The sequence below is a fragment of the Parasteatoda tepidariorum genome, chromosome 7 (assembly GCF_982258835.1).
Source record: "Parasteatoda tepidariorum strain Cologne lab strain chromosome 7, Ptep-v5.0, whole genome shotgun sequence".
NCBI lineage: Eukaryota > Metazoa > Arthropoda > Arachnida > Araneae > Theridiidae > Parasteatoda > Parasteatoda tepidariorum.
In genome coordinates this window covers 110,212,849-110,240,737 of record NC_141761.1, presented here as the reverse complement: position 1 = coordinate 110,240,737, position 27,889 = coordinate 110,212,849, and the positions used below count along the sequence as shown (strand labels likewise).

At 28.3% G+C, this 27,889-nt stretch overlaps 1 protein-coding gene across 3 annotated transcripts; it reads right to left on the bottom strand.

The window, feature by feature from the left end:
- Positions 1-935: 935 nt before the first annotated feature.
- Spf45 (splicing factor 45) lies at positions 936-27,850 on the bottom strand. Of its 3 annotated transcripts, none has more exons than XM_016074203.5 (12): positions 27,682-27,850; positions 27,130-27,278; positions 24,249-24,322; positions 22,196-22,269; positions 19,558-19,668; positions 13,986-14,248; positions 12,695-12,804; positions 11,783-11,882; positions 9,763-9,914; positions 6,926-7,071; positions 4,741-4,918; positions 936-1,170 (listed from the first exon to the last, which is right to left on the bottom strand). In XM_016074203.5, the coding sequence occupies exons 3-12, from the start codon at positions 24,316-24,318 to the stop codon at positions 1,073-1,075; spliced, it is 1,302 nt and encodes a 433-aa protein (XP_015929689.3). In that variant the 5' UTR covers positions 24,319-24,322; positions 27,130-27,278; positions 27,682-27,850; the 3' UTR covers positions 936-1,072. The 3 variants fall into 3 exon arrangements, with proteins under 3 accessions (XP_015929689.3, XP_015929691.3, XP_015929688.3); XM_016074205.5 differs by having other exon boundaries at positions 27,673-27,787; XM_016074202.5 differs by having other exon boundaries at positions 27,502-27,730.
- Positions 27,851-27,889: the final 39 nt, after the last annotated feature.

Genomic DNA, 27,889 nt, shown 5'->3' with positions numbered 1-27,889 from the left:
ATGAATGAATTAATATTTGAACAAACTGTATTAATATCAAGTGTCATCCACTACAAGTTTAAAAAAATTTACTTGAACTTGAGTGGATGAATAAAAAGTATTTTATGAACGATAGAAAATTTGAACAAGATATAGGGAGAGTGTGATCTAATAGTAGGAATTGGAAGAAAAAATAATTTTAATGAGCTGTAATTATATATTTAAGTACTTGTTGGTATCTTTCAAAATTTTAACACAACCTCTTACAAAAGGAAAAAAGCTTCAAATGAATTGTGGTGCAAAAATATATAAAAAAATTCTTAAAATGGCAACAAATGACATTAAATTCAGATACTAGGTGTTTCGGACAAAATGCAAATTTTTTAAAAATGTGCCTGAAATATTTCTAGAAACTTGCGGGTATTTTTCAAATTAATATAATTTTTATAAAAACTTTCACTAAGAGTAAACCTTTACATACTGCTACAACATATAAAACAGATGGTGAAATAAACCAAGCGTAACGTTAAAAAAATTAATAAAACTAAAAATTTACTTTAAAAAAATAAAAGTTTTCTTAAAATGTTGCGACTGGTGCTCAATTTCACTGGTTAAAATTTTAATTAAAGGACACTCTCCGGAAAATTACAAAATAAGGTGAAAATAGCAGCTAACAGGTATTTATAATCAGATGCCTAAAACATAGTAACATCGATTTACTAATGTTCTATGCATTAAATCATTCTATTATTTTCAAATATGATGCCATCACTGGTCTAATTAAGCTGTTTTATTTCTATTTTTTATTCCCCCCTGAAAAATAACGAAAATCGATTGTTATTCAATATGAAAAATATGAAAAGAAAATTTTTTATGTGTAATATGTGTGTTAAGATTCAACGAAATTAAAATATCTAGATAATATATTTGTATTTTTAAAAAGAAACTGCAAGAAATTGTACATATTTAAAATTATTTATTAAAATGGCAAAAAAGAGATGATAAATTGGCATGTACATGATTAATATTTTACATATTATGATTCTGCACAAAAAAAAACCAGAAGAATATGTCCAGCAGTAATAATAAATTTTTATTCGGCAAGTTCTAGTCGTTGAAATTTATCTACATCATAAAAACCAGCTTTAACAACTCTGCCTCCAAAATAACGTCCATTCAAATCAACAACAGCTGCAATAAATAACAGCTATTAATGATTAATAATAACTGTTGATTAATAATAATACAATGTTCGTACAGCTACAATAAATAACAGCCATTAATAATAACTGTTGATTAATAATAATGCAATGTTCGTACGAATAGGCATAAAAAGATACAAAAAATTATTGAAAATTTATAACTCAATCCATTGTGTACTTTTTTTCTTCAAAGGATGATTATGTCACTTGGTGGTAGGGTTTTGTGTATTAGTAATATATCCCATAATACAAAAAAAAGAAAAAATTCTCAAGAAAAAGTTTTCAAATAAGGAAAAACACATTTTTTTTTTAATCTTGTAATAAATAGTGGTTAGGGCAAACATAAATTTCAATACAGAAACTCATTATTGATTTGATTCATAATCAATAATGATTTGGAACTCATAAATTTTGAGCTTTCCGTTGTCATAAAAAAGTGCATTTTTTTTAAAAATATTTAATGATTTATCCAGTAATTACATATAATGCACCAATAATTGTTGCATATCAACCATTAATGATTTAACATAGTTACGTAGATGCATAACGGGAAAAAATTGGTTGAAAAGCTCTAAACCTGCACATGATAATTATGATTAAACCAATAATTATAAATAAATGTACTACTAAAAATCAAGCACGAAAATATTGCATTCTAATATTCAGAAAATATACAAAAAATGCTTGGAAAGTTCTAAGCCTATCAATGGTGTATTCTATTGTAGAAAAAAAAAAACAGTTGGGAAATTTACTTCAAGATGAGGATTAACCCTTCCGTGCCGATTGCCACCTGTACGTGCCAGCAAAAAACACACTCACTTCCCGACACGCCCGTGTGCAAGACTGTTTTCTCATTAACCCCCGGCTGTCACCCATTAGTGCCAGTGTCCTGGAGCGTTTTAAAAAATAAAATTTTTGCCTGAAGATAGCATTGTATGTCCATATGGTTTCAGATACATGTAGATTTGACCTTCTACTCAAAATGAGAGAAGTATGACTCAGGGGGAAGGAACGAAGGAGAAAGGAATGTTTCCGAATATCATGCTTTATGACGGCTCTTTAAATTCCCACATGGTATTTGTTTACAGTAAGCAGAGGAGGGTTTTTTCCGCTACAGCGGTGGGTATTTCGATTTGCAGTTCAGTTTTTAATGGAATGTTAGTGTTTTCAAATTTTTCATACGAAAAAAGAATTTTAAGTCATATATTTAGTTTTCAGATATATAATGTTAAAAGTTATTAAATGGTAAGTACATAATGAAAATAAAATGTGTAAAATATATATTTAAACAAGAAATAACTTAAGTAATTAAAGTATCTATAGAAATATATATAAAGCATATGTCATTTAAATACTCTACAGAACATTATTAAACAAAGCATTGATATTTCGGTAATTTCATGGATTTAGGCTTAACAGCAAAAAACCCTAGCAGACACTAGCGAGAGAGGTTGCCGGCCTCATCGATAAGCACACTTTTGCGCTTCCCGTCGCGAAAGGGTTAAGAAAATAACAATGAAAGTACAGCCTCTGAAGAAAAAGTTTTGAAGTAAATAACGAAAAAACTAATTTCTTAGCACCAAATGATACTTTTATAACACTTAATACATTTATTCCCAAGGATCTCAAATCATTAAATAATAGCACTATTTTTGTTTCAGACATTAATAAATTAAATTTATTCCCCTTGACCAAAATTGAATTATTTTTTTTAACTGACAATTGTACTTTGCCCACTTCATAATGTAAGCCTCATGTTATCATAAATTATATAATCTGCTTTGCCTTATCAATCAGTTAATCATCTGCAATTGGGATAAATTGTATTTTTCGAGATATTTTAGATATTTATGATCAATTATTTTATAAAATAACTTTCAAATTGTTTATTTTACACTTTAATAGTCTATCACTAGTTATTTCAGAGAATAACTAGTTATTTCATAGAATGAAAGTATGAAATTTTTCATCTATTATGTACTTTAATTGACTTGTCTAGTTATTCCATGAAATACTATGAAATAACTGAATGCAATGCATTGAATGAATTATATTTATCCTACATATTGGGAGTACAAATTAGTTCGGTCTGTTTTCAAAAAAGAACTCTGGCTATTATGAATGTTTCATAGTGACAGCTGGTTTCGATGGTTTCAGAGAGGTTAGACATCTGTCAATGATATTCAGTTTATATCGCTTTGAGTTTCATACAAAAACCCTGTTTTTTACTTTGTTGAATATGTCAAATTTTGTAGTAGCTAAGCAGCATCTGCGGGAGGTTTCATGTTTCTGCTTTAATTGGAAGAAAAGTGCAGCTGAAGCACATCGAATTCTAGTAGAAGTCTATGGTGATGGTCAAACAGATAAATCACATAAGGAATGGTTTCGACGTTTCAAGAATGTTAAATGGTGAACGGTGTTGTATACTATGAGCTGCTACAACCTGGCTATTACATTACAGGCGATCGGTATAGGCTACATTTGATTTGCTTGAGCCGTGCATTACGAGAAAAACAGCCGAAATACGAGCAAAGACATAGTTATTCTTCTGCATGATAAAGGTCGGCGTAATGTCGCAAAAGTCATACAAAAATTTTTGGAAAATACTCGAGTGGGATATTTTACCTCACCTGTCGTATTCACCGGACATTGCTCCTTCTGATTACTGTTTGTTCCGACAGATGCAGCATGATTAGGCAGGTCAACAGTTCATTTCTTTCACAGAAATCGAAAATTGGCTCCTAACTTGGATTGCCTCAAAAGACGAGACATTTTTTTTGAGATGGAATTCGAAAATAACCTGAGAGGTGGAAAAAAGTAGCAGCCAGCAATGGACAATACTTTGATTAATCTGTGCATTCATTTTGTTCCAAAATAAATGCATTTTTGACCACAAAAAACTAATTTGTACTCCCAATACTTCAAAAGATATTGCTAACTAGAATATATGGCACTCTGTATGAGTTTACTCAATAGCAAATTATTTTAAGGGCAATATCAATATGCTTTATTCATTCATACATAAAATTGTTCTTCCAGCTATACAATAATTATTGCCCTGTTTGTGAAATTATACAATAGGAGATACTATTAAAAATTTTATTTTTTATTTTATAGTTGTAAACATAACTATAAACTTTATTAAAGGAAATACAATATTATTATGCTTTATTTCTTTATTAATGTTATTATTTTGTATGATATTGCAAAGCTTGCGAGTGATAAAAAATTCAATAGACTACATTGATTATATGTATAATTTTGCAACAACGCAGTGAATAAATATATAGCTTGTTAATTATGCTCATAATAAAAAAAATTCAAGTATTTCTTTTAAAAATGTGGTAAAAAACTCAGAGTAAAACAAAAAAATTTAGTCTAAAAAAGAATATATATATAATTTTACAGCTGTGCAGTGAATAAATATAACGCTTGTTAATGATGTATATAATAATAAAAATTTAAGTATATTTTTAATATATGTTAGAATAAACAGAGTAAAACAAAAAAAATTAGTGCAAAAAAGATGAATGTAACATTAAAGTATTGCAAAATATACCTTTAATAGCAGATTCCAACCGCTTAAATTCTATAAATATTCTCACGGATTCTTCTTCGGGGACATTCCCACCAGGTATTTCAAAGATTACACATTTAATTACTTCACCATATTTACCACATTCTTCTTTAGTCTCTGGCTCTAATTCTTCATCCACTTCTCCAGGACCAACCATGTTCTTAAATTGAAATAAAAAAATAAGATAATGGAACTCAAAAATTTGTTGCATTGAAGCTTGGCCTAATCTCTCAACAAGGATAGATAACATTAAAAATCCCTTTTAAAAAAGAATATAAAAGTAGAAAAATAGAATTCATTGAAAAATAGTTAATATCCATTAATGGGAAACTTTTTCCTATTTAGCTTAGGTTAGGTTACTTTTAAGATCATTTCTCTAAGAAACAACTGAATCAATTTTTAAAAAAAAAAAAAATCTTTATGTTTTTCAACTTTTTGTTCCTTTATTCTTAGCTTTTTTTTCTTCTTTCCTTTTTCTTTTATAAGAAAATTGGATTTTCGAAACCAAAATGCAAAATCTACCAGTGACTTCACACGAAAATCAAAGTCAACAATGAAGCTATTTAAAAAAAAACTGAATAAAATGCGTACCTAACGAGAGAAACGAGAGTTTGTAAGGCTTTGGACACAATACTAAACTCATCATCTTTTTTTTTAATAAAAAAATTGGATTTCTGAAACCAAAATGAGAAATCTACCAGTGACTTCACATGAAAATGAAAATCAACAATGAAGTTCTAAAAAAAAATCTGCATTAAAATGTGTACCTAACGAGAGAAACGAGGGTTTATAATACTTTGGACACTTTGGAGCTAAACCCATTATCTTGTTGTTTTTATTTTATAAGAAAATTGAATATTTGAAATCAATGTGAAAAATCTATCAGTGACATTACATGAAAACTAAAATTAACAATAAAGTTTTTTTTAAAAAAAATCTGTAATAAAATGTGGACTGAACGAGAGAAACGAGGATTTGCAAGGTTTTGGACACAATGCTAAACCTTTAAGTTTTACCATTCTCTGCAAATTTGTCTAAAACTATTTTGTCTACTATCTAACATTCTATTATCCATGCTAACAAAAAACAGTTAACTTCAATTTAAGCACTATTAAAACACCAAGAAATTAACTATAAACTGCAATACAGAATTAAAAATTTATCAATTTAACTACCATTAAAATATTTTAAAAAGAAAATTTCTATTAAAAATAGCTTGTGTGAACCTTTTAGTCTTTAACTGTTCAAAACAAGATAGTATAGAGTAATTTTATGCATAAAATACTAAACAGTTAAGAATTTAGGAAAATGGAAAGAACTGTAACAGGGGAAAAAATTATTAATTTAATTACTATTAAAATATTTTAAAAAGATAAATTCTATCAAAAATAGCTTTTGTGAACACTTTGGTTTTAAACTGTTCAAAACTTGATATTGTAGAGTAATTTTATGCATAAAATACTAAACAGTTAAGAGTTTAGGAAAATGGAAAGAACTGTAACAGGGAAAAAAATTATCAATTTAATTACTATTAAAATATTTTAAAAAGATAATTTCTATCAAAAATAGCTTTTGTGAACACTTTGGTTTTAAACTGTTCAAAACTAGATATTGTAGAGTAATTTTATGCATAAAATACTAAACAGTTAAGAGTTTAGGAAAATGGAAAAAACTGTAACAGGGAAAAAAGTTAAGTAAAAAAAATACAAATCAAATTATCATTTCAAATTGGGAATCTGGCCTTTAAAACTCATATTTTTAAAAAAATATATAATAATAATATATTTATATATATAACAACTTTTAATAATTCAAAATTATTATGAGCTGAACATTTTTAATCTTAACAAGTTTATTTAAATTTATTGAACTATTCTATTTCTATGCAATTATACATTTTATATATAAATGCAATTACTGTGGAATTTAAGTTGATAGACTAATATTTAAGATTAAATATTAGTAAAAATTATAGTTAATTGATAGCTTAGTACAATAGATACATGGTTATAATATTTGGAGTAATAAGTATTCTAACTATTTCTGAATAATGGGTTTTTGGAAACAGACTGACTGAGCATTTGGTACGTTATATTTTAAATTACTTAGGAAATGTAGAATTTAATTGTTTTCATTTTTGAAAAAAAATCTATTCTAGTTCACTTACTCTTAAAAGAACAACTTTCGATGGACATTTCATTATTTCAGTTATTGAATCAACTTGCGAGCCTGAAGCTGGAGAATTAATTGAGGGGGGTGGAAGAGGGGCTGGGGCTTGGAATTCTGGTGGAGATGGAGGTTGAGCATCTGACACTGTTAAAAAATTAAATTACTTTATTAGCAATAACAAACAAGCATATGATAATCAATCAAAAAAATATGGCAACTGTTTTATGAATGATTGTAATCCATAGCTGCCAACATGGATAGGAAAAAATCCAGTAGATTTTAAAAAATAATATAAATTTCATGAAAATTGTTTCATATTTACTAAATATTTAACACATAGGGGATTTTAGGGATTTTTAATAGTCATCAAAAAAAAAACTACAATATTTTCCAATTATGATTACCATTAAACATATTGAAATGATTTGTATTATGTTTACTCATAATTTCTAATATTAATAGGCATTTAATTCATCAAAGATAATTAAAAGATTTTTTTAAATTATTTAAAAGGAGAGTTCTGAATAAATATAAACTGAACATTTTAGAATGAAAAAAGTTTTGAGCTAATTTCTATAAATGAGGTTTGCTTCATTATGTATTAGTCATACCTATTTAAATATTTTAGCAAGCAGGCAATAATCTGTACAGTAATTCTATTTCAATGGGGATTTTTTAAAGAAATTTACTAAAATGTTGGGGAATTTTCTAAAATATACAAAAATCAGGAGAATTTTAATTAAACCAGTAAAGCAGGAAAAACTGGCAAAATCCAGTAGTCTTCTGGAAAATCCAGTAGAGTTGGCAGCTATGTTAATCACATAAATTTTTATTTTGATGACAAGGAAGCTTATAAATTGTTCACTCTTCCAAAACTTAATATGTATTATGTAGTAAAAAATCAAGCTGTAATTCCTAAACGTAAAAAGCAGCAAAAAAAATTTTTATATCAATGAGCAAAAAAATTAACAGACTTCCCTAAATAACTTTTTACCTAATGATCGGATCTTCACTTTCTAGGTTAACCTCAAATACGCTAATTGATTAGTGCAGATGATATTTTAAATTGTGACATCAGGCACGAAAACCTACTTTCACTGAATAGATATACATTTTTTTAAACACAATCGGAATTCTAACCTCCAAAGTATAGGGGGTGAACGGAATCTAGGAAATATGGTCTCAATAGTTTGATCAAGAGAGCGTTCCAAAGTTTAGGTTGTTTAATGTTAATATTACTTTTCACATATTTTGCCATGTCTCAAAAAATTAAGAAAACTGAAAAAAATTTTACCACAAAAATAAAACATTTTTATTTAAAGATAATTTATTGCAAAATAATAACTTTTAGCACATTTTTATTTATTTAATAATAGTAAAAAAAATTGAATGGCATGTAGGGTACGCAATATTTTTATATTATTTTAAAGAATGTAATTTTACATGGCAAAATACAAAATTTGATTGAAATCAGTTATATAGTTCTTGAGAAATTGAATTTTAAAAACGTTGTACAGTAGAGAACCGATTATCCGGAACGATCGGGACCATCGCTATTCCGGATAACTGATTTTTCCGGTTTTCTGGATCGCTACAAAAAGCCGTTTTTTTTATTGTTAAAACCAACTAAAAAAATAATATTTGGAAATAATCTTAAAAAGAAGAAAAAACGATGAAGTAATACACTAATGATTATTTCCAAAATAATGGTAAGGTAAACATCTTTCAAAAAAGAAAGAAAAATCCTAAAATCTTATGAGAAAAAAACATTATTTTTCTAAAGAAATGGCGGGAAAATTACCGAATTTCGTTCCGGTTTTTTGGTTTTCCGGTTTTCTGATTTTCGGATAACGGGTTCTGTACTGTATTTTTAAATTTCCATCAAAAGTTATTCAGATAAGATCAAAAGTTATTTGACATGGAATCGAGTTAATATGTCTTATATACTAGGGAATTGGAATTGTATTTTTGTAGTGGTAGATACACTATAATCATTTTGTTCATTTAGAGGCTATTCTCCATAACTTGAGAATTAAAAGTCTAATCAAAAAAAGTGATTGGGACAGAGAAAACTATGATTTTTGAGGGGAAATGTATTTTTGTAACTGCATTGTAAATAAATTGTTTGCACCAATAAATATGTATACATGCAACAACAATGCATAAAATTTCATTTAAGTGATATAAAATAGTTTAATCAGATCAAAAGTTTTATAAATAAAATGTTATCAATGTTTAAAAAGTTACCTCATGTAAATATTAGTGTAATAAGAATTAAAAAAAACTTCCAAAGAAATTCTGAATGGCATTAAATTTTATGATCTGGACAACCATTTCTAAATATCAAACAGATTTTAACACATACGTGCCAACATAGGAGAAATAAAATAATGGAGATTTTAGTAGTGACATTTTTAGCCTATGATTAGAGTCTTGAAGCATGCATAAACATGTAAGTCAAAAAGAATCTAAATCTAAAGATTTTTTTAATCCATTATTTATAATTAGTCAAAATACTAGCACTCAACATCAGTACTGACAATAGCACCATCTGTTGAGGAATAAGAGAAGTATTTTTGAAATCAGTGGATATTTTATCGCTTTAAAATTATAATTAAAAATATGTTCTTTTGTACACTTCTCCATTTTTAATAACACTAAAACATAAGTTGTCCTACAGCCTTTCTTTTTGATTACAAATATTTTATAACACTTTAACAAATCTATCATAGACACTTGATATAAAATTGAATATGAATTATCATATGATTTCTGCAACAAAAACAATTCAATCTATAAAAGAATATAAATAAGAAATAATTGGTGGATAATTACTTTTAGCAATATCTTTTTCATGGATGATTTTTCCACCTCTTTTACTGGTTTTCTCTACTTGTAAGGCTTGACTCATCCCCTGTTCTTTTTTTCCTAAACCTTGACCTTCTTTAAAGCCATATTTAGCCATAATTCTAGCAGCCACAGAACTCCTAGAAAGAAAATTTGAGTATAGGCATTAAAAATTATTAACAATAAAAAAAGCTACAAATTATTTCATTTAAATCAAGAAATGTTTTATAAAGGCATTTTCAACAAAGAAATAAAAATTTAATTACAAAGATTTTTTAGGACTATTACTATTTATTGCTTTAAAATGCTTATCAAGTTTTTGAGCTACTATATCATTTTTGAGCTACTATATCATTTTTAAGCTACTATATCATTGAGCTACTATAACATTTTAGTTTTTGAGCTACTATATCATTCCTACTGTGAGCAACTAACCAGAAGTACTACCAATTTCTTAAAAAAAATTCTTACTTTTGGTTTGTAACTTACAAATTTACATAACTAGTAAATATGAAATCAATTTATTGCAATCTGCCAAAATTGTACTAATAGCTTACAATCCATGGTTCGCCGATCATTGCTTTGATCTCATTTGAATAAAACTCGAAATCATTATTATAATTATTTCTATATTCTATTATTGTCAAATCAGTTTTATATAAAATTTTACATAAGAAATATAAAGTTTGTTGATAAAATATTATTTTTCAAAATTAAAAAAAAAAAAGTAGACATTATAAAAATTTAAATTCCACAAACAAATTATTTAAAAATACCAAAACAGAACTTGCAGTTTTTAAAATTCATGGCATTGACAAAACATTCTGCATTTAAAATTCCACAAAAAAATTTATTTTAAGAAGAGAATAGGGCATTTTTACAAACATTAGAAATATTAAAATATATTTGCACACTTTTTAAGAAATTAGAATGAGTATGCACATTTTACACGACTAGCAAAATGCAAAATAATTTGTTTGAAAAAAGTATTTCTAATTTTAATGAAAAATAATATTGCACAGTAAAATTGTCAGAAATTTTTAAGTAATCAATTCTACAGCCAGCATACTTTTTTAGAAAACATCTTATAATTCTTAACTTCTGTTTTAGAAGAAAATATGATAAAACAATTACTTTTTTGGTTTATAAATTGCTTTCTAGTTATACTTAATATTTTGCCTGTAATTTAAAAAATAATTTTCAATATCCCTAACATTATAAAGCAAAGCATTCTTCTAACTGGCTGTAGTCCGTCAAAATATGGTTTCCACTAAATAGCTGTCCAAGGTAAAATACCGAGAAGTGATACACCAGCAGCGGATATAATTCTATACAGGGTGCGTTGCCAAATCTTTCAACAAAAAATAAGCACCTTAAGTACTTTTTAAGCAATGAAAAATATTTTAAAGCACTGTATACATTAACAAAATGCAAAAACTTTACATGTTCATGATAAAATAACTAGTTTCTGACAAAGAAATCTTTTCTTGATTATATTAGTCACCATAAAGAGATCGAGAGATTTCTCGATTCGATTTCAAAGGAAGTTTCCTGTAAATTATTACAGCCAAGTTATTACATACAAGTTTTCCTGTAAATTATTACAGCCACAAAACTACTTGGCTGACTATAGAAATAAAACTACAGAATAGAAATCTTTGTTTTTCTTTTTATTTGTACAAATGATGAATCTAGATAAAACTAAAATGTGTTAATTATTTATCTTCTGAATTAATTTAACTAATACTGTTTTATTTTATAATGACTTTACATTTTCCATTAAAATTTGCATAAATTGAATCTGGGGTATTAAATTTTTCAGAACGAAGCCTTTCCTAACCATTTTGATTAATTGAAAGTTTACTGCTGTATTATCAAATTAAAACCAAACAAATTTCAAGGAAAGCATACATATTATCACATAGATTTCAAATTAACAGTTAGAAACAAATTAAATTACAGATAAGATATACCAAGGGTCAGGTCAATTTAAAAAAATTCTTCTTACCCAGACTGAAATGGGATGGAAGGTATTGACGCAGGTTCCCTTTTTTCAGCCGTTTCCAATAAGGAGGGGGGCGGTGCAATTGCTGCACCAGCATTTGGAACTGAAAAGTGTTTTAAAATATTAAAGTAACTTATATCAACAGAGTACAACGTGTGATCATAATGCCATGATTACAACAACAACTTCAGACATTTTATTTTCTATAAAAATCAAATGAAATATTATTGTCCCAACAGTAAAAAATATGAATGAGTTAAAAACACATAAATGTAAGTCAACTTTTCTTAAATTGTGCAAAATTGTGTTAAAGTTGCTTTCAAGTTATAAAAAATCTCTAAAACAGTACTTCTATTACACCTATTTTGTTTCTAAATTTTAACAAGAGTGAAACAAGATGTTGCGTAAGAAATCGTAAAAAAAAAGTTACTTTTCTGAAGGACTAGAAAGAGTTAATATGTACTAGTCCACAAACAATATCACTGGTCCACTCAAAATTTAACATTAAATAAATTTATACAATGCACAAAAGTAAAAATGAAACACTGAAAAAAACATTAACAATAAAAATGAAAAACAACATTAAAAAACGAGCCTCCAAAATTTAGTAGATTTTTCAATGAAACCATTTATAATTTAAAGCAAAACAAATCTTATCCGCAGGTGTTCTTTTCAAATCCTATCATATCCCTCAAAGGTGTAGCATGAGGCAGGCACATATTTTATGCTAGAAAATTGCCCCTCTATTTTCAATTTTATATATCCATTTATACATAAACAGTTATAAAAAAATTTATATGCATATATACATATAACTTAAAATAAACGAACAGTTTTCTAAAAATAAAAAGTGCGCCTCCCTTATTTTAAATCAAAAGCAATAACAATTGATATTTTAAAACTGAAAAAAAGTACCCCTGCGAGGACGATCATCTTCATATTCTTCCTCAGGTGGTGGTCTTTCCAGCTCCCTATTATTTCTATCGTAATCTCGATTTCGATCATATCTATCTCTTCTGTTGTACCTTAAATAGAGACAAAAATAATTACTTTTATAACATTGATGAATTGAGCCTTAGAATTAAGATACTTGATAATTTTTGTTTAGACCACCTACATATATATATTTATGACAGTACAATTTACAGCTTAGGGGTCAAAAGTAGACCTCAATGGAATATGTTTATAAAGATAATAGAGCTTTATGGTAGTCTTTTAATGTACCTGCCAAGATTGGAGAAATAAAATAACGGAGATTTTACTAGTGACATTTTTTTAGGTTACGAGTAAAGTTCTGATATATCATGCATAATCATGAAAGTCAAAAAGAGAAATTCAAAACTGGAAATAATATAAGCACTTACATTCAGCGAAGTAAAAATATGTATATAAATCGTAATCTATAGAAGATTTTTTAAAACCCATTATTTATAATTACATAAACTATTTTATTTTATAACCCTCGTTGAACAGCCAACTCAATTTAGGGTTGCAACTACTAGTGTTCAACTCTGTAGCCTTGTAATTTAGAATTAAATCCAAAAGACAAGGGAACTCCTGAATCTAGTATTGGGAGAAATTTGCAGTCATGGAAGACTTTTTGATGGAACTAACTCGCATTTCCTTTACATGGAGAGAAAAACCTCGAAAACCTCTCACAGCAACCGTCAGGCAAATCGTTCTAACTCATGATCCATCTACCTCTGAGAATATTTTACGTCAGCACTGCGGTCGGTGCGAGCCGGATTCAGAATTCGTAACAACCAGTCATAGCAGGGATTCGAATTCGGCTCACCTCAATAGAAGGAAAAAGCTTTATCCCCTGAGCCATCACTTAACATACTGCAATAGCACCATCTGCTGAAGAATAAGAGAAGTATTTTTGCCATTAGCAAATATTTTATCACCAATTTTTTTTTCTTTTAATTTCTTCAACAAATACTGAGAAATTTGAGAATATGCGGGTAAACAGGAGATAGTTGTAAAATACAGGTGTCTTCGCTAGAAAACAAGAGACTTGGCAGGCATGTTTTCAAATATCCAGAAATATCCTAAAAAAATAGTCATCCTTTTCTTTACAATCCACTTTCATATGTATATCATTAGTAATATTGCAAATTACAATGAACATTATTTAAAACTAACAAATCAGTCTTAATTGCTAACAAAATTGGCGAGAGGAAATAAGTAATAAAAAATTTTTTACCTATCGTTTCTTCTAGGCTTTTCCTCGTAATCTCCTCGAACATAATCACGATCCCTTTCCCTGTCTCGATCTCTATCTCTATCACGATCCCTATCTCGATCTCTGTCTCTATTGTCACGTTCTCGTTCTCTTTCTCGATTACTCTTCCTATCTCTTTCACTTCTGTCTCGCATTATTCTTTCGTAGTCGTTGGGCCAAAGTGGTTCATATTCTTGTCTGATGTCCCACTCTCCTCCAAGTAAAGTTGTATTTCCCTTACTTTCCTGAAATAAACAGTACACCAGAATAAAAATTATTAATAAAACTTTAAAAAGAAAAAAGCAAAGAAAAAATACTTTATAATTAAACAATGCAATTAAAGTAATAAATTAGTCAACAGCAAACATTTTTACTAACATTGTTCACACGGTACAGTCTAGTATAGGAAAAGGAAAAGCTTTCAAAGGATTAAGTAAATAATTTATATTAGTGATTTGTTAATAGTACAGTTATAATTAATAAACAAGTAATATAAAAAAATTTGAAGTCAATTTCTACTTAGGTCAACAAAGAAAAATTTTTATTTAGTTACTTTTTATTAAATAATTACAATTTTTTCTCCCATATAAAACTAAAATTAATTAATTACAATTAATTAATGAATTAATATTTGAAAAAAAACTGTATTAACATCAAGTGCTATCCTCTACAACAGTGATTCTCAACCACTGTGCCGCGGCACTTTTGTGTGCCGCCAAATTCTAAAAATGTGCCGCCAAATATTAGAAATGATAAAATAAAAATTATAATGCTTTTTTTTTATTACGAGTAAAGTTTAAATTAAAGAAAAGTGTATATATATATAAAATATTATATATATATATATATATATATATATATATATATATATATATATATATATATATATATATATATATATATATATATATATATATATATATATATATATATATATTAATACACATTTTATAATTTTTTCATGCTTTAACCGTGTGAACATCTTTGTCGGCGATTGTCTTGTCTTTGACAATTTTAAAAAATGTTGAAATGAGTAGGAAATATAATGATTATTAAAATTATTAATTAACAAAGGAAAGCAAGCTAAATATTAACTTTCAAACTTAAATAAAAGCTAATCATTAAAGTAAGCTATGCAATTAAAAGTTATAAAAACAAATTAACAAAGGATAACTAACAAAAAAATAAGCTAGCAATTAATAATGAGCTAAAAAAAAACTAGTTAACAAGAAATCACAAGAAAAATAACAGTTAATAGCTATAGAAAACAAGCTAACAATTAATGACTAGCAAAAAAAATAAATAACTGTTACTAACTAATAAAAAATTAGTCGAATGAAATAATTAATCCCTTAATAAACGTGCTTTTGCAGTACATATTATTTTATTTCACATTCAAAATTATTATCACAAACTATTTAACACAGTGTATTATAGGCATGTAAACAACTTTTAAACTAATTTTTTTCATTGTGTGCCGTCAAATTTCGAAATCGTTAAAAATGTGCCGCCCCCAAAAAAAGGTTGAGAATCACTGCTCTACAAGTTAAAGAAAATGTATTTATTTGAACTCGAGTGGAAGAATAAAAAGTATTTTATTGAAGATTGAAAATTTGAACAAGATATAGGGAGAGAGTGAACTATCAAGATATCAAGATACTGTTCCCTATACTATCAAGATATAGGGAGAGTAGGAACTGAAAAATATGTTTATTAGAAATTTAGAGCACACTTTCATTTATTATCAATCTTTGCTTTCTATGTTAGATTAGCTACCTGGAGCTGGAATTCTATCTAATGCTTTGCAACAAAACATGATAATTACAATATGAGGGTATCATCAAAAATTAAACACATCTCACAAATTAATTTACCATTTCTTTTAAATAACAAACCATTGCATTTTTTAAACAAAATTTGCAATAATAAGAGACAACAATTGGTTCAAAATTTTTAATTATTAGGTATTCCAAAGCGTAATCTTTAATACAGGGTAAAATTAATTGTACTGCAAAATTAGGGGGCAGATTTCTAAATCACTAGAACTTGCTCCAAAAAAAAAAAAAAAAAAATTCTCCTAGGACTTTGATAGTTTTAAGACATATGTAGCAGTTTTGAGCACTTTCTCTGTGTTAGGAGGTTAGCACAGGCAAAATCAATATGGATAATGGTAGCAACAGACTGAGCATTTGTACACAGGATCCCTCCCCGTGGCAGAATCAATGCGACATTGTCGCAGAACGTTGCCAAGTTCTTGCAGAAGGATCTTTTCTTTGAGAAATAAAAATTTTTGCTTTTCTTTACTGCAGAAATTTTCAAAAGATTTTATCTTTTCTTCAAAATTACATTCAAAAGATGACATTCTTGCGCATCGGAGTAGAAAGAGAAAAAAATGCTTCTGATTTTTCTATTCTCATTTGAAAATAATGAATTAAAAAATTTAGTTTTCTTTTCTGTAGAAAATTTCGTTCTATTTTTTCATGCAGTTATTAATACTGATTTCTACATAGCTTTTTAAATCCGATATTATTTATTACAACAACTAAATCTCAAAATGAAAACACCTATTACGTGATTTCGCTGTCGATCTTTTTTTGCTCAGTAGTTGCTGCTACATATTTCGCGTTTTTTTTCTTTTTTTTTTAATGTGATGGTGAATTACAAAATGTGAAAAAGGAAATAATTAGTGTGTTATCTAAAAGGGAAATAATAAATGTGTTATCTTTCTACGGAATTTAGTACTAGTGTTTTTTCCTATTACAAAATGTGAGAATATCGCCCATATTAGAATTAAAAAAATACCGCACATTCAATTAAAAAAATATATTTTATTTGATTCAATTTTTTTTATTTATTTTAAGTTAATGTTTCTATTAGTTTAAATTAGTACAGTGGGTGATCGGTTAACGAACATAATCCGTTCCAGGACTTTGTTCGCTATCCAAATTGTTCGCTAACCGATCATCGATTCACCATAGACTTCTATGTGAAATTGATTAATTCGTTCTGGAGACCCTAAAAATTAAATTTTAAAAAATGTATGATTTCTTAGTAAGTTTTTTAAAAAATAATACATATATATAGTCTTGCATATTAATCAGTCCTTTTCATTTTTTGTTTATGGGGCATTGAAGAACATGTCCAATGTCGATTGCTTTTCTCTCTTATTCAGGATTTTAGGAAAGTAATTAATAGCATTGTCGTTGTAAAGATCCCCAACCCTACTGACATCAGCTTGGCTTGTGTGCCTTTCTAAGACCATTGCTCTGACATCCTCCCACTTTTTCAAAAAATCTTTAATGGCAGATGTCGTCATTGGTCCTCTTTTGTCTTCCTCTTGTTCAGAAGGAGACACATTTCGCTGTGTTTCTTGGTGTTCTTCATTCAAAATTTCCTGGAGTTCTTCTGTCGTTAGTTCATCTTCATGTCCCATTATGAGCTCTTCTATGTCATCCTCGTCACCTCCACTTCCAGATCTCTAGCAGTTGTCAAAATTTCATCCATAATTTCAGGGGTGTCTCCCTGATCACCTCCGTCTCCTTGAACGAAGGATGGACACAGCTTCCGCCAAGCAGAAATCAACTGTCGCTGTGTGACTTCTGACCACGCCTTTTGAATGATACGAATAGCTTCAAGAATGTCAAATTTTTCTTTCCGAAACTTTTTTAAAGTCATTGTTGAGGAGAATTGGCTTGCTTCAAAACACTGACGAAACAGCGCGCGAGTGCACAATTTCTTGAAAGCCGCAATAACCTCCTGATTCATCAACTGAAGAAGTCGTATTCGGAGGTAAAAACTGAACTGTCAGCCAGGGAAAGTCTGTCAACAAATTATCTTCAAGATCCTTTGGGTGCCTTGGTGCATTGTCCAATAGCAGCAGTGCTTTCAACGGCAAGTCATTGGCATCAAGGTAGTACTTGATGCTCGGGGTACAAACTTTAAATAGCCATTCTTTGAAAAGATACTGCGTGACCCATGCCCTCTGATTCGATCTCCACAATACAGGCAATTTGCTCTTAATTATGGAATTTGTTTTTAATGCTCTGGGATTCTCAGAGTGGTAAACGAGAAGTGGTTTAAGCTTCATATCACCACTATCGTTAGCTCCCAAAAGTAACGTCAATCGGTCTTTCATAGGTTTATGCCTAGGAACACTTCTCTCATCTTTCGTGATGTAGGTACGGTTCGGCATGCGCTTCCAAAACAAATCAGTTTCATCACAATTAAATATTTGTTGTGAACGATACCCTTCTGTTACAATGAATTCTTGAAATTTGAGACAGTACTTCTCAGCTGCTTCTTTATCTGCACTAGCAGACTCACCATGCATTAATACATGTTTAATTCCAGACCTTCTTTTAAACTTTGTAAACCAGCCAGTGGTAGCCTTGAATTCTAACTCCTCGGATGACGAACCTGGAGTTTGTTCTTTCAATTTCTCAAAAATTTCTCTAGCCTTCTCTTGAATGATAGGCATACTAGTTATATCTCGTTTCATTTCCCGTTCATTTATCCAAACTAAAAGCAACCTTTCCATTTTATCATGGATGGCACTTCTTTGTGTCGCAGATGTGATTTTCGTTACTCCTTCAGCTCCTCATAATAATAATTATTGAATGACCTTTAAATTCATTGTTAATTCAAGTTTCATTTAGTAATTATTAATACTAAGCATGCTTTAAACATTTCCCCTTTCAGAGATCTTATTTTGTATGCAAAACGATAACAAATGTTTAATATTAATTTTTCTTCAGGTCGAGAAGTGTTTGTTAGAATTTGTTTTGTTCATTAACCGAATATGTGTTCGTTGTCCGAACTCAAAAAATCTTTTTTGAAAGTGTTCGTTATTCGAACACAAAAAACTTTCGTGAAAGTGTTCGTCAACCGATCTGTTCGTTAACCAATCACCCACTGTAATATGTATATCTGTTATTTTTAAATAACTTGCAGAAAGATATTAGTATTAGAGAGGTATGTCACAGAAAGCCCGAAAAAATTTTGCCACAGGGGGACCCCTTTACTTCAAAGTATAGTACTTATTAGAAAAAAAGATTATTATTTTTCAATGGTGATACAAAGTACTTTTTTGATTCTATTTACAAATTGGTAAAGATAAAGTAATTAAAGCTTTCGAAACTTATTATTCAAATTTATTTTATCAGGCCCATTTTTCTAGTTGTCCTAATAGTCACATGATTTTCATAAATTATATCAATAACAAATACTTCTGAAAATACTACTAAATATTTTATAAGATTTTGCATATTATACAGACTTAACATTTATAATTCAAAGTTAAACAATTAAGAACTTCGAAATTTATAATTCAGATATTTTTTATGTACTTTATTTTAGTTGTTCAACTAATTGTCAGATAGTTTTCATAAATTACTGCTTTAATCTTTGAAATTGTTTGCAAATATTTCATATGATCTAATATTCATTACAGACTTTGATACTTAACAATTAGGATTCCAAGTTACATATTTATGGTCTGCATCCAAACTAGCCTTTTTGCAAAGACTGGGAAACAAATTTAAACTCTCGGACTTACTTTTGGCCCAAGACCCAATATGGGTGAGTGTATTTCTTCTGAATCATCTCTTCTGGACTTTAAATCAACAACTGGAGGCAGAACGGTCCCACCTTTTTTCATTTGTTCTTTCTGAAATAGATAATGCAGGAAAATTCAGTTAAATAGAGAAGTAAGAACTTTAAATTAACATCAGCTAATAGATAATAAAGGAAAACTCGGTTACATTGAGAAGTAAGAACTTTAAATTAACATCAACTAATACACTAGTGTGCAAAAGTTTTTGGTCAACACGTGAAAGGCATTTCAACCTTTCTATGCGGTTTCATTTCTTTTTTTTTTGTAGAGATAATTTCTGTTTTATTTAGTCAAGCCAACATAGATATTGCATTTGATTTCAGAATTTTTACTTTTCTTGCAATTTAATGGAAAATGTAATCTTCTACGGATTAAATTTAAATCTTTGCACTCAGTTCAGTTGAATATTTCTTTTTTTTTTTATATAATTCGAGTCTTGTAAAAACTAATTCTTCAAAAATAAATGCCAATATTAAATTAAAGTTAAAATCACGATTTCCGTAAATAAATATGCAAAGCTTATGCTTATTTGTTAAAATTGTATCTTTCAATTTTATTTTTATCCAATTCTTAGATGTCAGAAAATCGCTTCAGGAAAAACAAATACCCGACTGATATGAAAATTGCATTTAATTTAAAGTGACTTTCAAAGCGCTAATTTTGCTTTCTGGTTGATAAGCATATCAAAACTGTTTAGGAAAAAAATTATACATTATTTATTGCATATCCAATTAACCTTTTGCACGCAATTATAATCTTTTGCTATGATCTTATAATCCTTTGCACGCAAGTGTAGATAATAAAGGAAAATTCGGCTAGATTGAGAAGTAAGAACTTTAAATTAACATTAACTAAATTATTAGAACGAGATCACTATACATGAAAAATAATTTTAAAATAAGCCAGACAATGTACAAGATAAAACACAAAACCCCATGTCTTAAACACAAATGGAACATAACAACCATTTCTGTTACATAGAGGTGCATAGTTTGTCTATGGTAAAAACTCACCCCCCCCCCCGCCACAAAGTCTGAGGTCGTCTGCTAATATGAAAACAAAAATCGCACATTTCAGGGAGGGTAGCTTCTCTTCACTCTAGGACTAACACAATAGACCAAAGAAAAGCCCTTTCTCTGACCGACCTGAGCGAAAACTTATTCTAAAGATTAACCCCCACCCCTACTTGAAATAATTATACCTTGTCACCATAGTCACTGCCACTGGTCCAGATAATGGCTAGGGGAGTTCTTATTTTAGACAAACTATACCTTCATTAGGGCCAAAACAAAACAATAAAAAAGAAGAAGAAAAGAAATTACATAGAAACAATAACATAAAGAAGGGGGATTTTAATCATCTAAGAGAATATACAAATCGTTAGTAACATAGCTGCCAATATGAAATAAAATAAAAAGATTTGAAAATAAGAGTACATTTGAATTCATTGCAATCTTTCTAAGAAATTATGTGCATATGGATATTTTAATGCTCAATTGTTAACTGATCTCATTGTTTAACGATTGTCTGTTTTTCGCACTAATCGTACAAATTCGCTTGATTTTCTCATAATCTTACACGTTGTAAAAGTCTGAAAAAGGATATTGCGGACTCTAATAAGCTGATTTTATATTCTATTGAAGGCCTTTGCTAAAAATCAATAACCTTTGAATTCCTTAACTAAAATATCGATTTTCGCGAACAAGCAAAATATTTGCAGCTCACAGAAAATGGATTGTTCTATGTAAATCATACAATACAAAACATTTTCCATATTACAAAGGCCTTTTTGAAAAGGGATGACTGTAATTGAAAAGATACAAAAATAATTTGTATAAAATGAGAGTATCCTGAGCAAGATTACATAATAATGTAAACTGATAGATATGACTATTACAAGGAAAAACAGAAATTAATAAAATTGTAATAAATAAAATTTAAATAAAACATAAAATAATTTTTTTTTTTTAATTTTACAATTTAAGCTTAAGAAAGCATAATAAAAAGACTATTTTTACTTATTTATAGAAAGGTTTTTTTTTCCCCTCTACACCTTTATGGCTAAGCTTTCTATAACTTCCTTCTTGATATGCTGGTAAGAGATAGAACTTTAGAATTAACTGTTATCAGAAGTTTAATAAATAGATGCATTAGAGTTATGATGGCTGTGGGAATAGAGCATTCACCTTCCAATGTGGTGAACCAGGTTCGAATCTCAGCAATGGCTGGTCGATACGAATTCCACACCCGGCTCGCATTGACCACAGTGCTGACGTAAAATATCCTCAGTGGTTGACGAATCATGGGTTAGAGTCCCCTTGCCAACAAGCTAACCCTGAGAGGTTTTGCGATTTTCCTCTCCATGTAATGCAGATGAGGGTTAGTTCCATCAAAAAGTCCTTCCAATACTAGGAGTTCCCTTGTCTTCTGGATTAGGTCCAAAATTACAAGGTTACGGAGTTGAACATTAGCAGTCTTAAACTCAAAAAATTGGGTCGGCTGTTCAGAGACAGTTATAAAATAAAATAGATGTATTAAGCAATAAAAATTGATGGAATATAAATGTTGAGACTGTTTTTACCTTTGCTTGGGTCAATGCTGCTTTCTTGAGTTGCAATTGAGACTGTAATAACTTAATACCAGAAGACCATCCAACTAAAATTGCATAGTTAGAATAAGCAGATGAAACACAAGCATGAAAATATGTTCACACAAAATGCATAGGAGTTGTGCCCTTATGCATTAAAATCTAAACCTACAATTTCAATTTTTTATTCTCAAATTAAGAATATTTTATAAAAATAATAAAACAGTTTAACTACTGAGATGTTTATCCTTAAAAGCAATTTTGAAAATTTTAAACAAATAAGATAAGAGTGCATAACCTGCAGCACCACAGTCGGCCCACAGACTGTTGATGTGCGACTCGCAAAAGCTTCTGGCCACACACAAAAAAAGAATTTTTTCGAAAATATACAAAAAATGTGGTTTTTTAATGCGCCCGATTTAAACCAATTCAACTGTAAATATATGTTGTATCGTGATCGCTTTTTCCATGGTTATTGTAATAAAATTCTACATGGTTTTAAAAAATCCAATATTTTTAATACAATACTACAATTTGCGAATTTCAGTAATCACTTTTTTTTGACTGGCTATATTTTTGCGGTTTTCATTGGAAATCCAAGTGATTGTTCGATAGGTTTCTTTTTGGCATTTATAACTACCAATTTCCATGTGGTTTTGAAAACTTTGGTACATTTATCATGACATTCCCACTCGTGAGTTATGAATCGCTTTATCGATCACATTTAATCAATCACTTTTTGATGTGCTTTATTTGTGCCGATTTGATACTAAATCTGAATGATTGTTTCTTGCTTAAAAGGCAGTTATTGCTACACTTTTACATGTGATTTTGAAAATCCCATATTTTTACAACACGTAATCACTTTTTGAGGCAACTTCTTTTTGCTAATTTTTATCGTGAATCCAAGTTATTTTTCAAAAAAAAATTTTTTACAGTTTTTGTGATTTTTTCCTCCATGGTTTAAAAAACTTTGATTTTTTATTAAGGCATGCGAATTTTAAATCACGCATGTAAATAATTACTTACTGACGTGCTTTATTCCTGCAGATTTCATCAGAAATGTAAACCTTTTTATTTTTTGGAAATTACCGATATTTCTCAACAATTTTGTCACTTAAAATCATGCAGTTAAATAATCACTTTTTGATACTATTTATTTGTGCATATTTTATTATAAATAAGTTAACTTTTTCGTCCTTTTTTTCTGCAGTTAACGCCATGCATGTGTTGGTGGTATTTAGAATCCAGATATTTTAATTCACAGTATTCAACCTGAAAATTTTGGAACTGAAGGAAAACATGAATTATTTGTAATTTTTTTTTTTTCAAAAGTTTTTGTAGCTTAGGTGATTTTTTTAAGAAAAAAACTATAAAAGAAGTGTTTGCTATTTAAAATTTCTAACAATTAAAGAAATAGAAATAACATCTGAAGTATAATACCAAATAAATAGTGAATCTTATTTGTACTCTAATGGTTTTTGTTTTAATTTTTGCTTAAACCCTAAAAATTTTCTTTAATTAAAATATGTATGCATTTGTTTTACACTTTCGTGCTGTGAGCATAACTATTTTTTTTTTTAAATTTATATATTTTCTCCCAGTATATATATATATATATATATATATATATATTCCTTCCATAAAAAAAAAATTAGTGCTTAGACTACTAACGTTTGAACGAAAATTATCAGATTCTGCAACTAAACTAAATATGTGTATATAGCAGAACAAAATATGTGTGCAGCCGTTCATTGATCAACCTGACGTGCAAGCGACCTTTCGCTAAAAAGGTCGTGTATCCCTAAAATAAGATCAACATCTTTCAAGTTTTAAATAATATTTTTATGAACAATAATAATTGTTTCTATAATTATTGAATCATTCAGAGATTGAAGGTCAAACCATGTTTTCACAAAAATAAAAATTTTACATTTGTATGAATAATTAAAACTTGATGAATAATATGAATATAAATAATAGACTTGAAGAATTGTATGATTATAAATAATAGCCTAGTTTATAACAAATAACATATAATTAGTACCAAGATCATTTTTAGGATCTCTCTGAACCTTCTCTTTAGAATCCAATCCAAGTCCATCATAGAGAGACATTATTCTAACAAATAAAGAAATGATTATAATAATGATTATTTATGAATAATGATTAAGTAATCAAACAAATGTACAGGGTATCTGCTACATTTTAGATTTTCAAATTTTTGATTTTCCATGACTAAATCCAAGAATTTTTCGTGACTTATAAAGTTACTATTTTCCCTGACAAAAACTACAACAATACATTTAAAAAAGCATTATAACAACATTTATTGAAATTATAGGTAAAACTAAAACTGTTATACTTTGCATCTTTACATTTATAGATTTTAAATCTCAAAAACAGAGTAAAGAAAGAGTTGAAGCAATAAAATAGCTGAAAAAATACAAAAGCAAAGATTTTTTTTTTCCTTTTTCCTGTAAAATTATGTTCTAAAGATACTTTTCTTGTTCATCAGAGAGGAAAGAAATGCTCATAATTTTTCTGTTCTCATTTCGGAATAAAAAATATTCATCAATGACTGGCTTGCTTCATCTAGAATTTTAAATTGATAAAAAAATAATAATAATAATAACAAAAATTCTGAAATCACAGAAATTTAAAAGATAATTCGCTCTAAAAATTATGTTTTTTCTTACATTTTTTGAAAGAACACCATAATTTTTAAAGAACATGATAAAACATTTTATATTTTAATAAAATATGACTGTGAATGGGGATTTTATTACAAATTCAGGTATTCGGAACACCATGAAATTGGGGGAGGGGGTGTAAATTCCATTTTGAAAATTAAATTTTTTAGCGACCTAAATCCATGATTTTTTTTAAAAAATAGTTAAAATCATGACATTTCATGACAAATTTTGTTCAATACCCAAATTCATGACTTTCTAGGTGCGCAGATACCCTGAATTTAAAAGGTTTTACACAGAAAAAAATTTATTAAACTAATCCTATGGATAGTTAAAAGTGAATAATAACTAGTGCCAAGAAAACTATTATTTTCAGAAATATTAAACATCAATTTACACTACAAAGAAAAGAAAATCGTCATAGATAATAGGTGATGGCAATATGAGAGAATTCAAGAATAGCAGATCCAATTTTAACAATTTTCAAAAAACATATATAAACACATTTATTCCAGATTTATTCAATTTTTAAACTTTGAAATTAAAAGCTTTGCAGACAAATAAAGAAAATATATTGTCATAAAAATATGCTTATCTCTTTCTCCTGCCTTCGTTATTTGCTTTTCGAGAAGTTGTCTATTTGCAGTATACTAAAAATGACTCAAGTAAGAACAGGTTTTAATTAACCCAGAGTTTATAAAGTCATTATTGTATCTGACTCTGCATGGCACGACATGGTAAAGAGAAAAATCTCATTTTCGAAAAGGGATTTTAAGCACTTTTTAAAAACACCCAATGAAAAAAGCACCTTTAGAGGCTTTTAAAAAACGAAAATCAAAAATAAGCACCTTCAAGCACTTTTTAAAAATGCTAAACAAAATTGCATTGATAATAAATGCATAATATTTTTACTGTCTCCCAAAACAGAGTTGCATTTTATTAACTTTCTTAATTTTTTTAGCACTCAACCAATTTCAGAAGCATCATAACAAATAAAAATGTAAAACTTATAAATTAAAGATATCTTTCTTTTGCCACTTGGAATATGAATACAATGCAACTAAACTTTTTATATTATTTTCTAAATGGAAAGATTTCTGAATGGGTACCGGCCAGGGTTGGAGTTTTTGCCAGGACAGTGGCAAAAACCTGGTAAAAACCGGCAAAAACTGGTAAAAACCGGCAAAAACCAAATTATCTAAATTGCTGATTAAATAATTACAAAATACTTTAAACAAATTTAAATCAATCATAAGGAATAATAATTTTGATACATTACATGAAAAAATTATTTTTAACATATTAATAATTAATATAAGGGTAATAATTTTTAAAAGATTGAAAGTTTTTGATCTCTTTTCATTTTAGAATCCTAAAATAAATGTTTTTTTTTACAAATAAATAAATATTATTATTTTTATAATATTATTATTTATTATAAAAAATTTTATTTATTATTTGTACAATAATTAACTACACATGTTGATAGATATTTTATGCTTTAAATTATAGTTATATTAATTTAAAATAAGTTCATTTCACTTGAAAAAAGGGAATAATCACAAATTTTCCAATCAATAATGTTTTAAACTACTAAAATGATATATTATTACATTATCATTCAATTATGGAATAATAATTTTGTTAATTTTTTTGTAATTATTTATATTCATAGTATATATTTCAATTTTGTATCAAAAATGTGTTTTTGTCCTCTCATCATGGAAAATATAGGTTTTTGCCACTTTTTGCCAATTTGCTTGGTAAAAACCTGTTTTTGCCAGGACGGTTTTTACCGGTATTTACCATGGTTTTTTCCACCTGCGGCAAAATCTTGCCAACCCTGGTACCGGCTACAAAATAATTGGCGGGTTCAGTGACATCCAGGTATTGACGCATAAGAAACATTAAAAAAAATCAAAAACCTGAAGGAATAACTCATAGACAACACCTGGCAAACATCTACATATTTCTTTTAATTTTTGGAAGTTTAAATACCCTTTGGCAATTGTATTTGGCACACACACACACAAGAACCAAAACGGAAATACGAGTTCCCTCCTAAGTTATTAATATACATTTTTTTAGAAATGATGAATATTATTTCTCAACAAAAAAAAAGATTGAAGGTTATGATCATCAAAATTCAGTTCTTATAAACATCTGCATTTTTATAACAGTGCAATTGATATTTTTTTTTCTGTTGAATTAAACATAGATATTTGAAGTTTATACCAAAATCATTCAATAATTTCTCCAAGAAAAGAGAAAAGCACCACCAGGTTTCGCCAAGAGCTGATCAAGCAGTTCTGTAGAAGCGAGGTTTTGTGATTTTATTGCTTTATTATCACCACAATTTAGAAGCAGTGGTAAATGTTCAGACCCTGCAAAAAATTAAACAATTTTATGCCAAAGAAAATGCATGATCATAGGAAAAACAAGTAAGCATAGATAGTAAGATGACTTTCACAAATTTTATTAAAAAGAAGATTGGGCAAAATGAGTTACGAATTGAAGTATGCACGAATACATGCTTTTGTTCAAGTTAAAATCTTTAATTGCTGTATAACACAAATGTATTAGAATTAACATAATTTTCTAACAAACCTCCGAACAATATACTGAACAGCTATGATGTCCATAAAGATAAAACAAGGAACTCATATAAAAGAAAAAAAAATTTTATATTGATGATAACTGCCTATAAATGTTGAACAACAAATTTTAAGCAATTACAAAAAATACATTTTGAGAACAACAGAGATAATATAAATTTACACTGTTTACCGATTCTGCCTCAACTTCAGCCATATCAACAATACGCTTCCGGCAGCTTAAGTTTGTAGTTTCATTACTGATAACTGCTTAAAAAGCCTGTTAAATATTCGATTTAAATCAAATTGCAAGGGAACTATTTGAGGAGTTATGCTAAAAAAGAATGCTTAAAATATTGTTTAGCTCTGCAAGTGATATTTATGATATTTTCAGTTATTTT

Bases quoted from the DNA above. Each gene is read 5' to 3' on its own strand.
- Spf45 (XM_016074203.5), bottom strand. From the start codon at position 24,318: ATGTCTCTCTATGATGGACTTGGATTGGATTCTAAAGAGAAGGTTCAG. The intron at 14,249-19,557 runs GTAAGTCCGAGA...TGTTTATTTCAG, and splicing joins TATTGGGTCTTGGGCCAAAA to GAAAGTAAGGGAAATACAAC. The intron at 7,072-9,762 runs GTAATTATCCAC...ATTTTTTAACAG, and splicing joins TGAAAAAGATATTGCTAAAA to TGTCAGATGCTCAACCTCCA.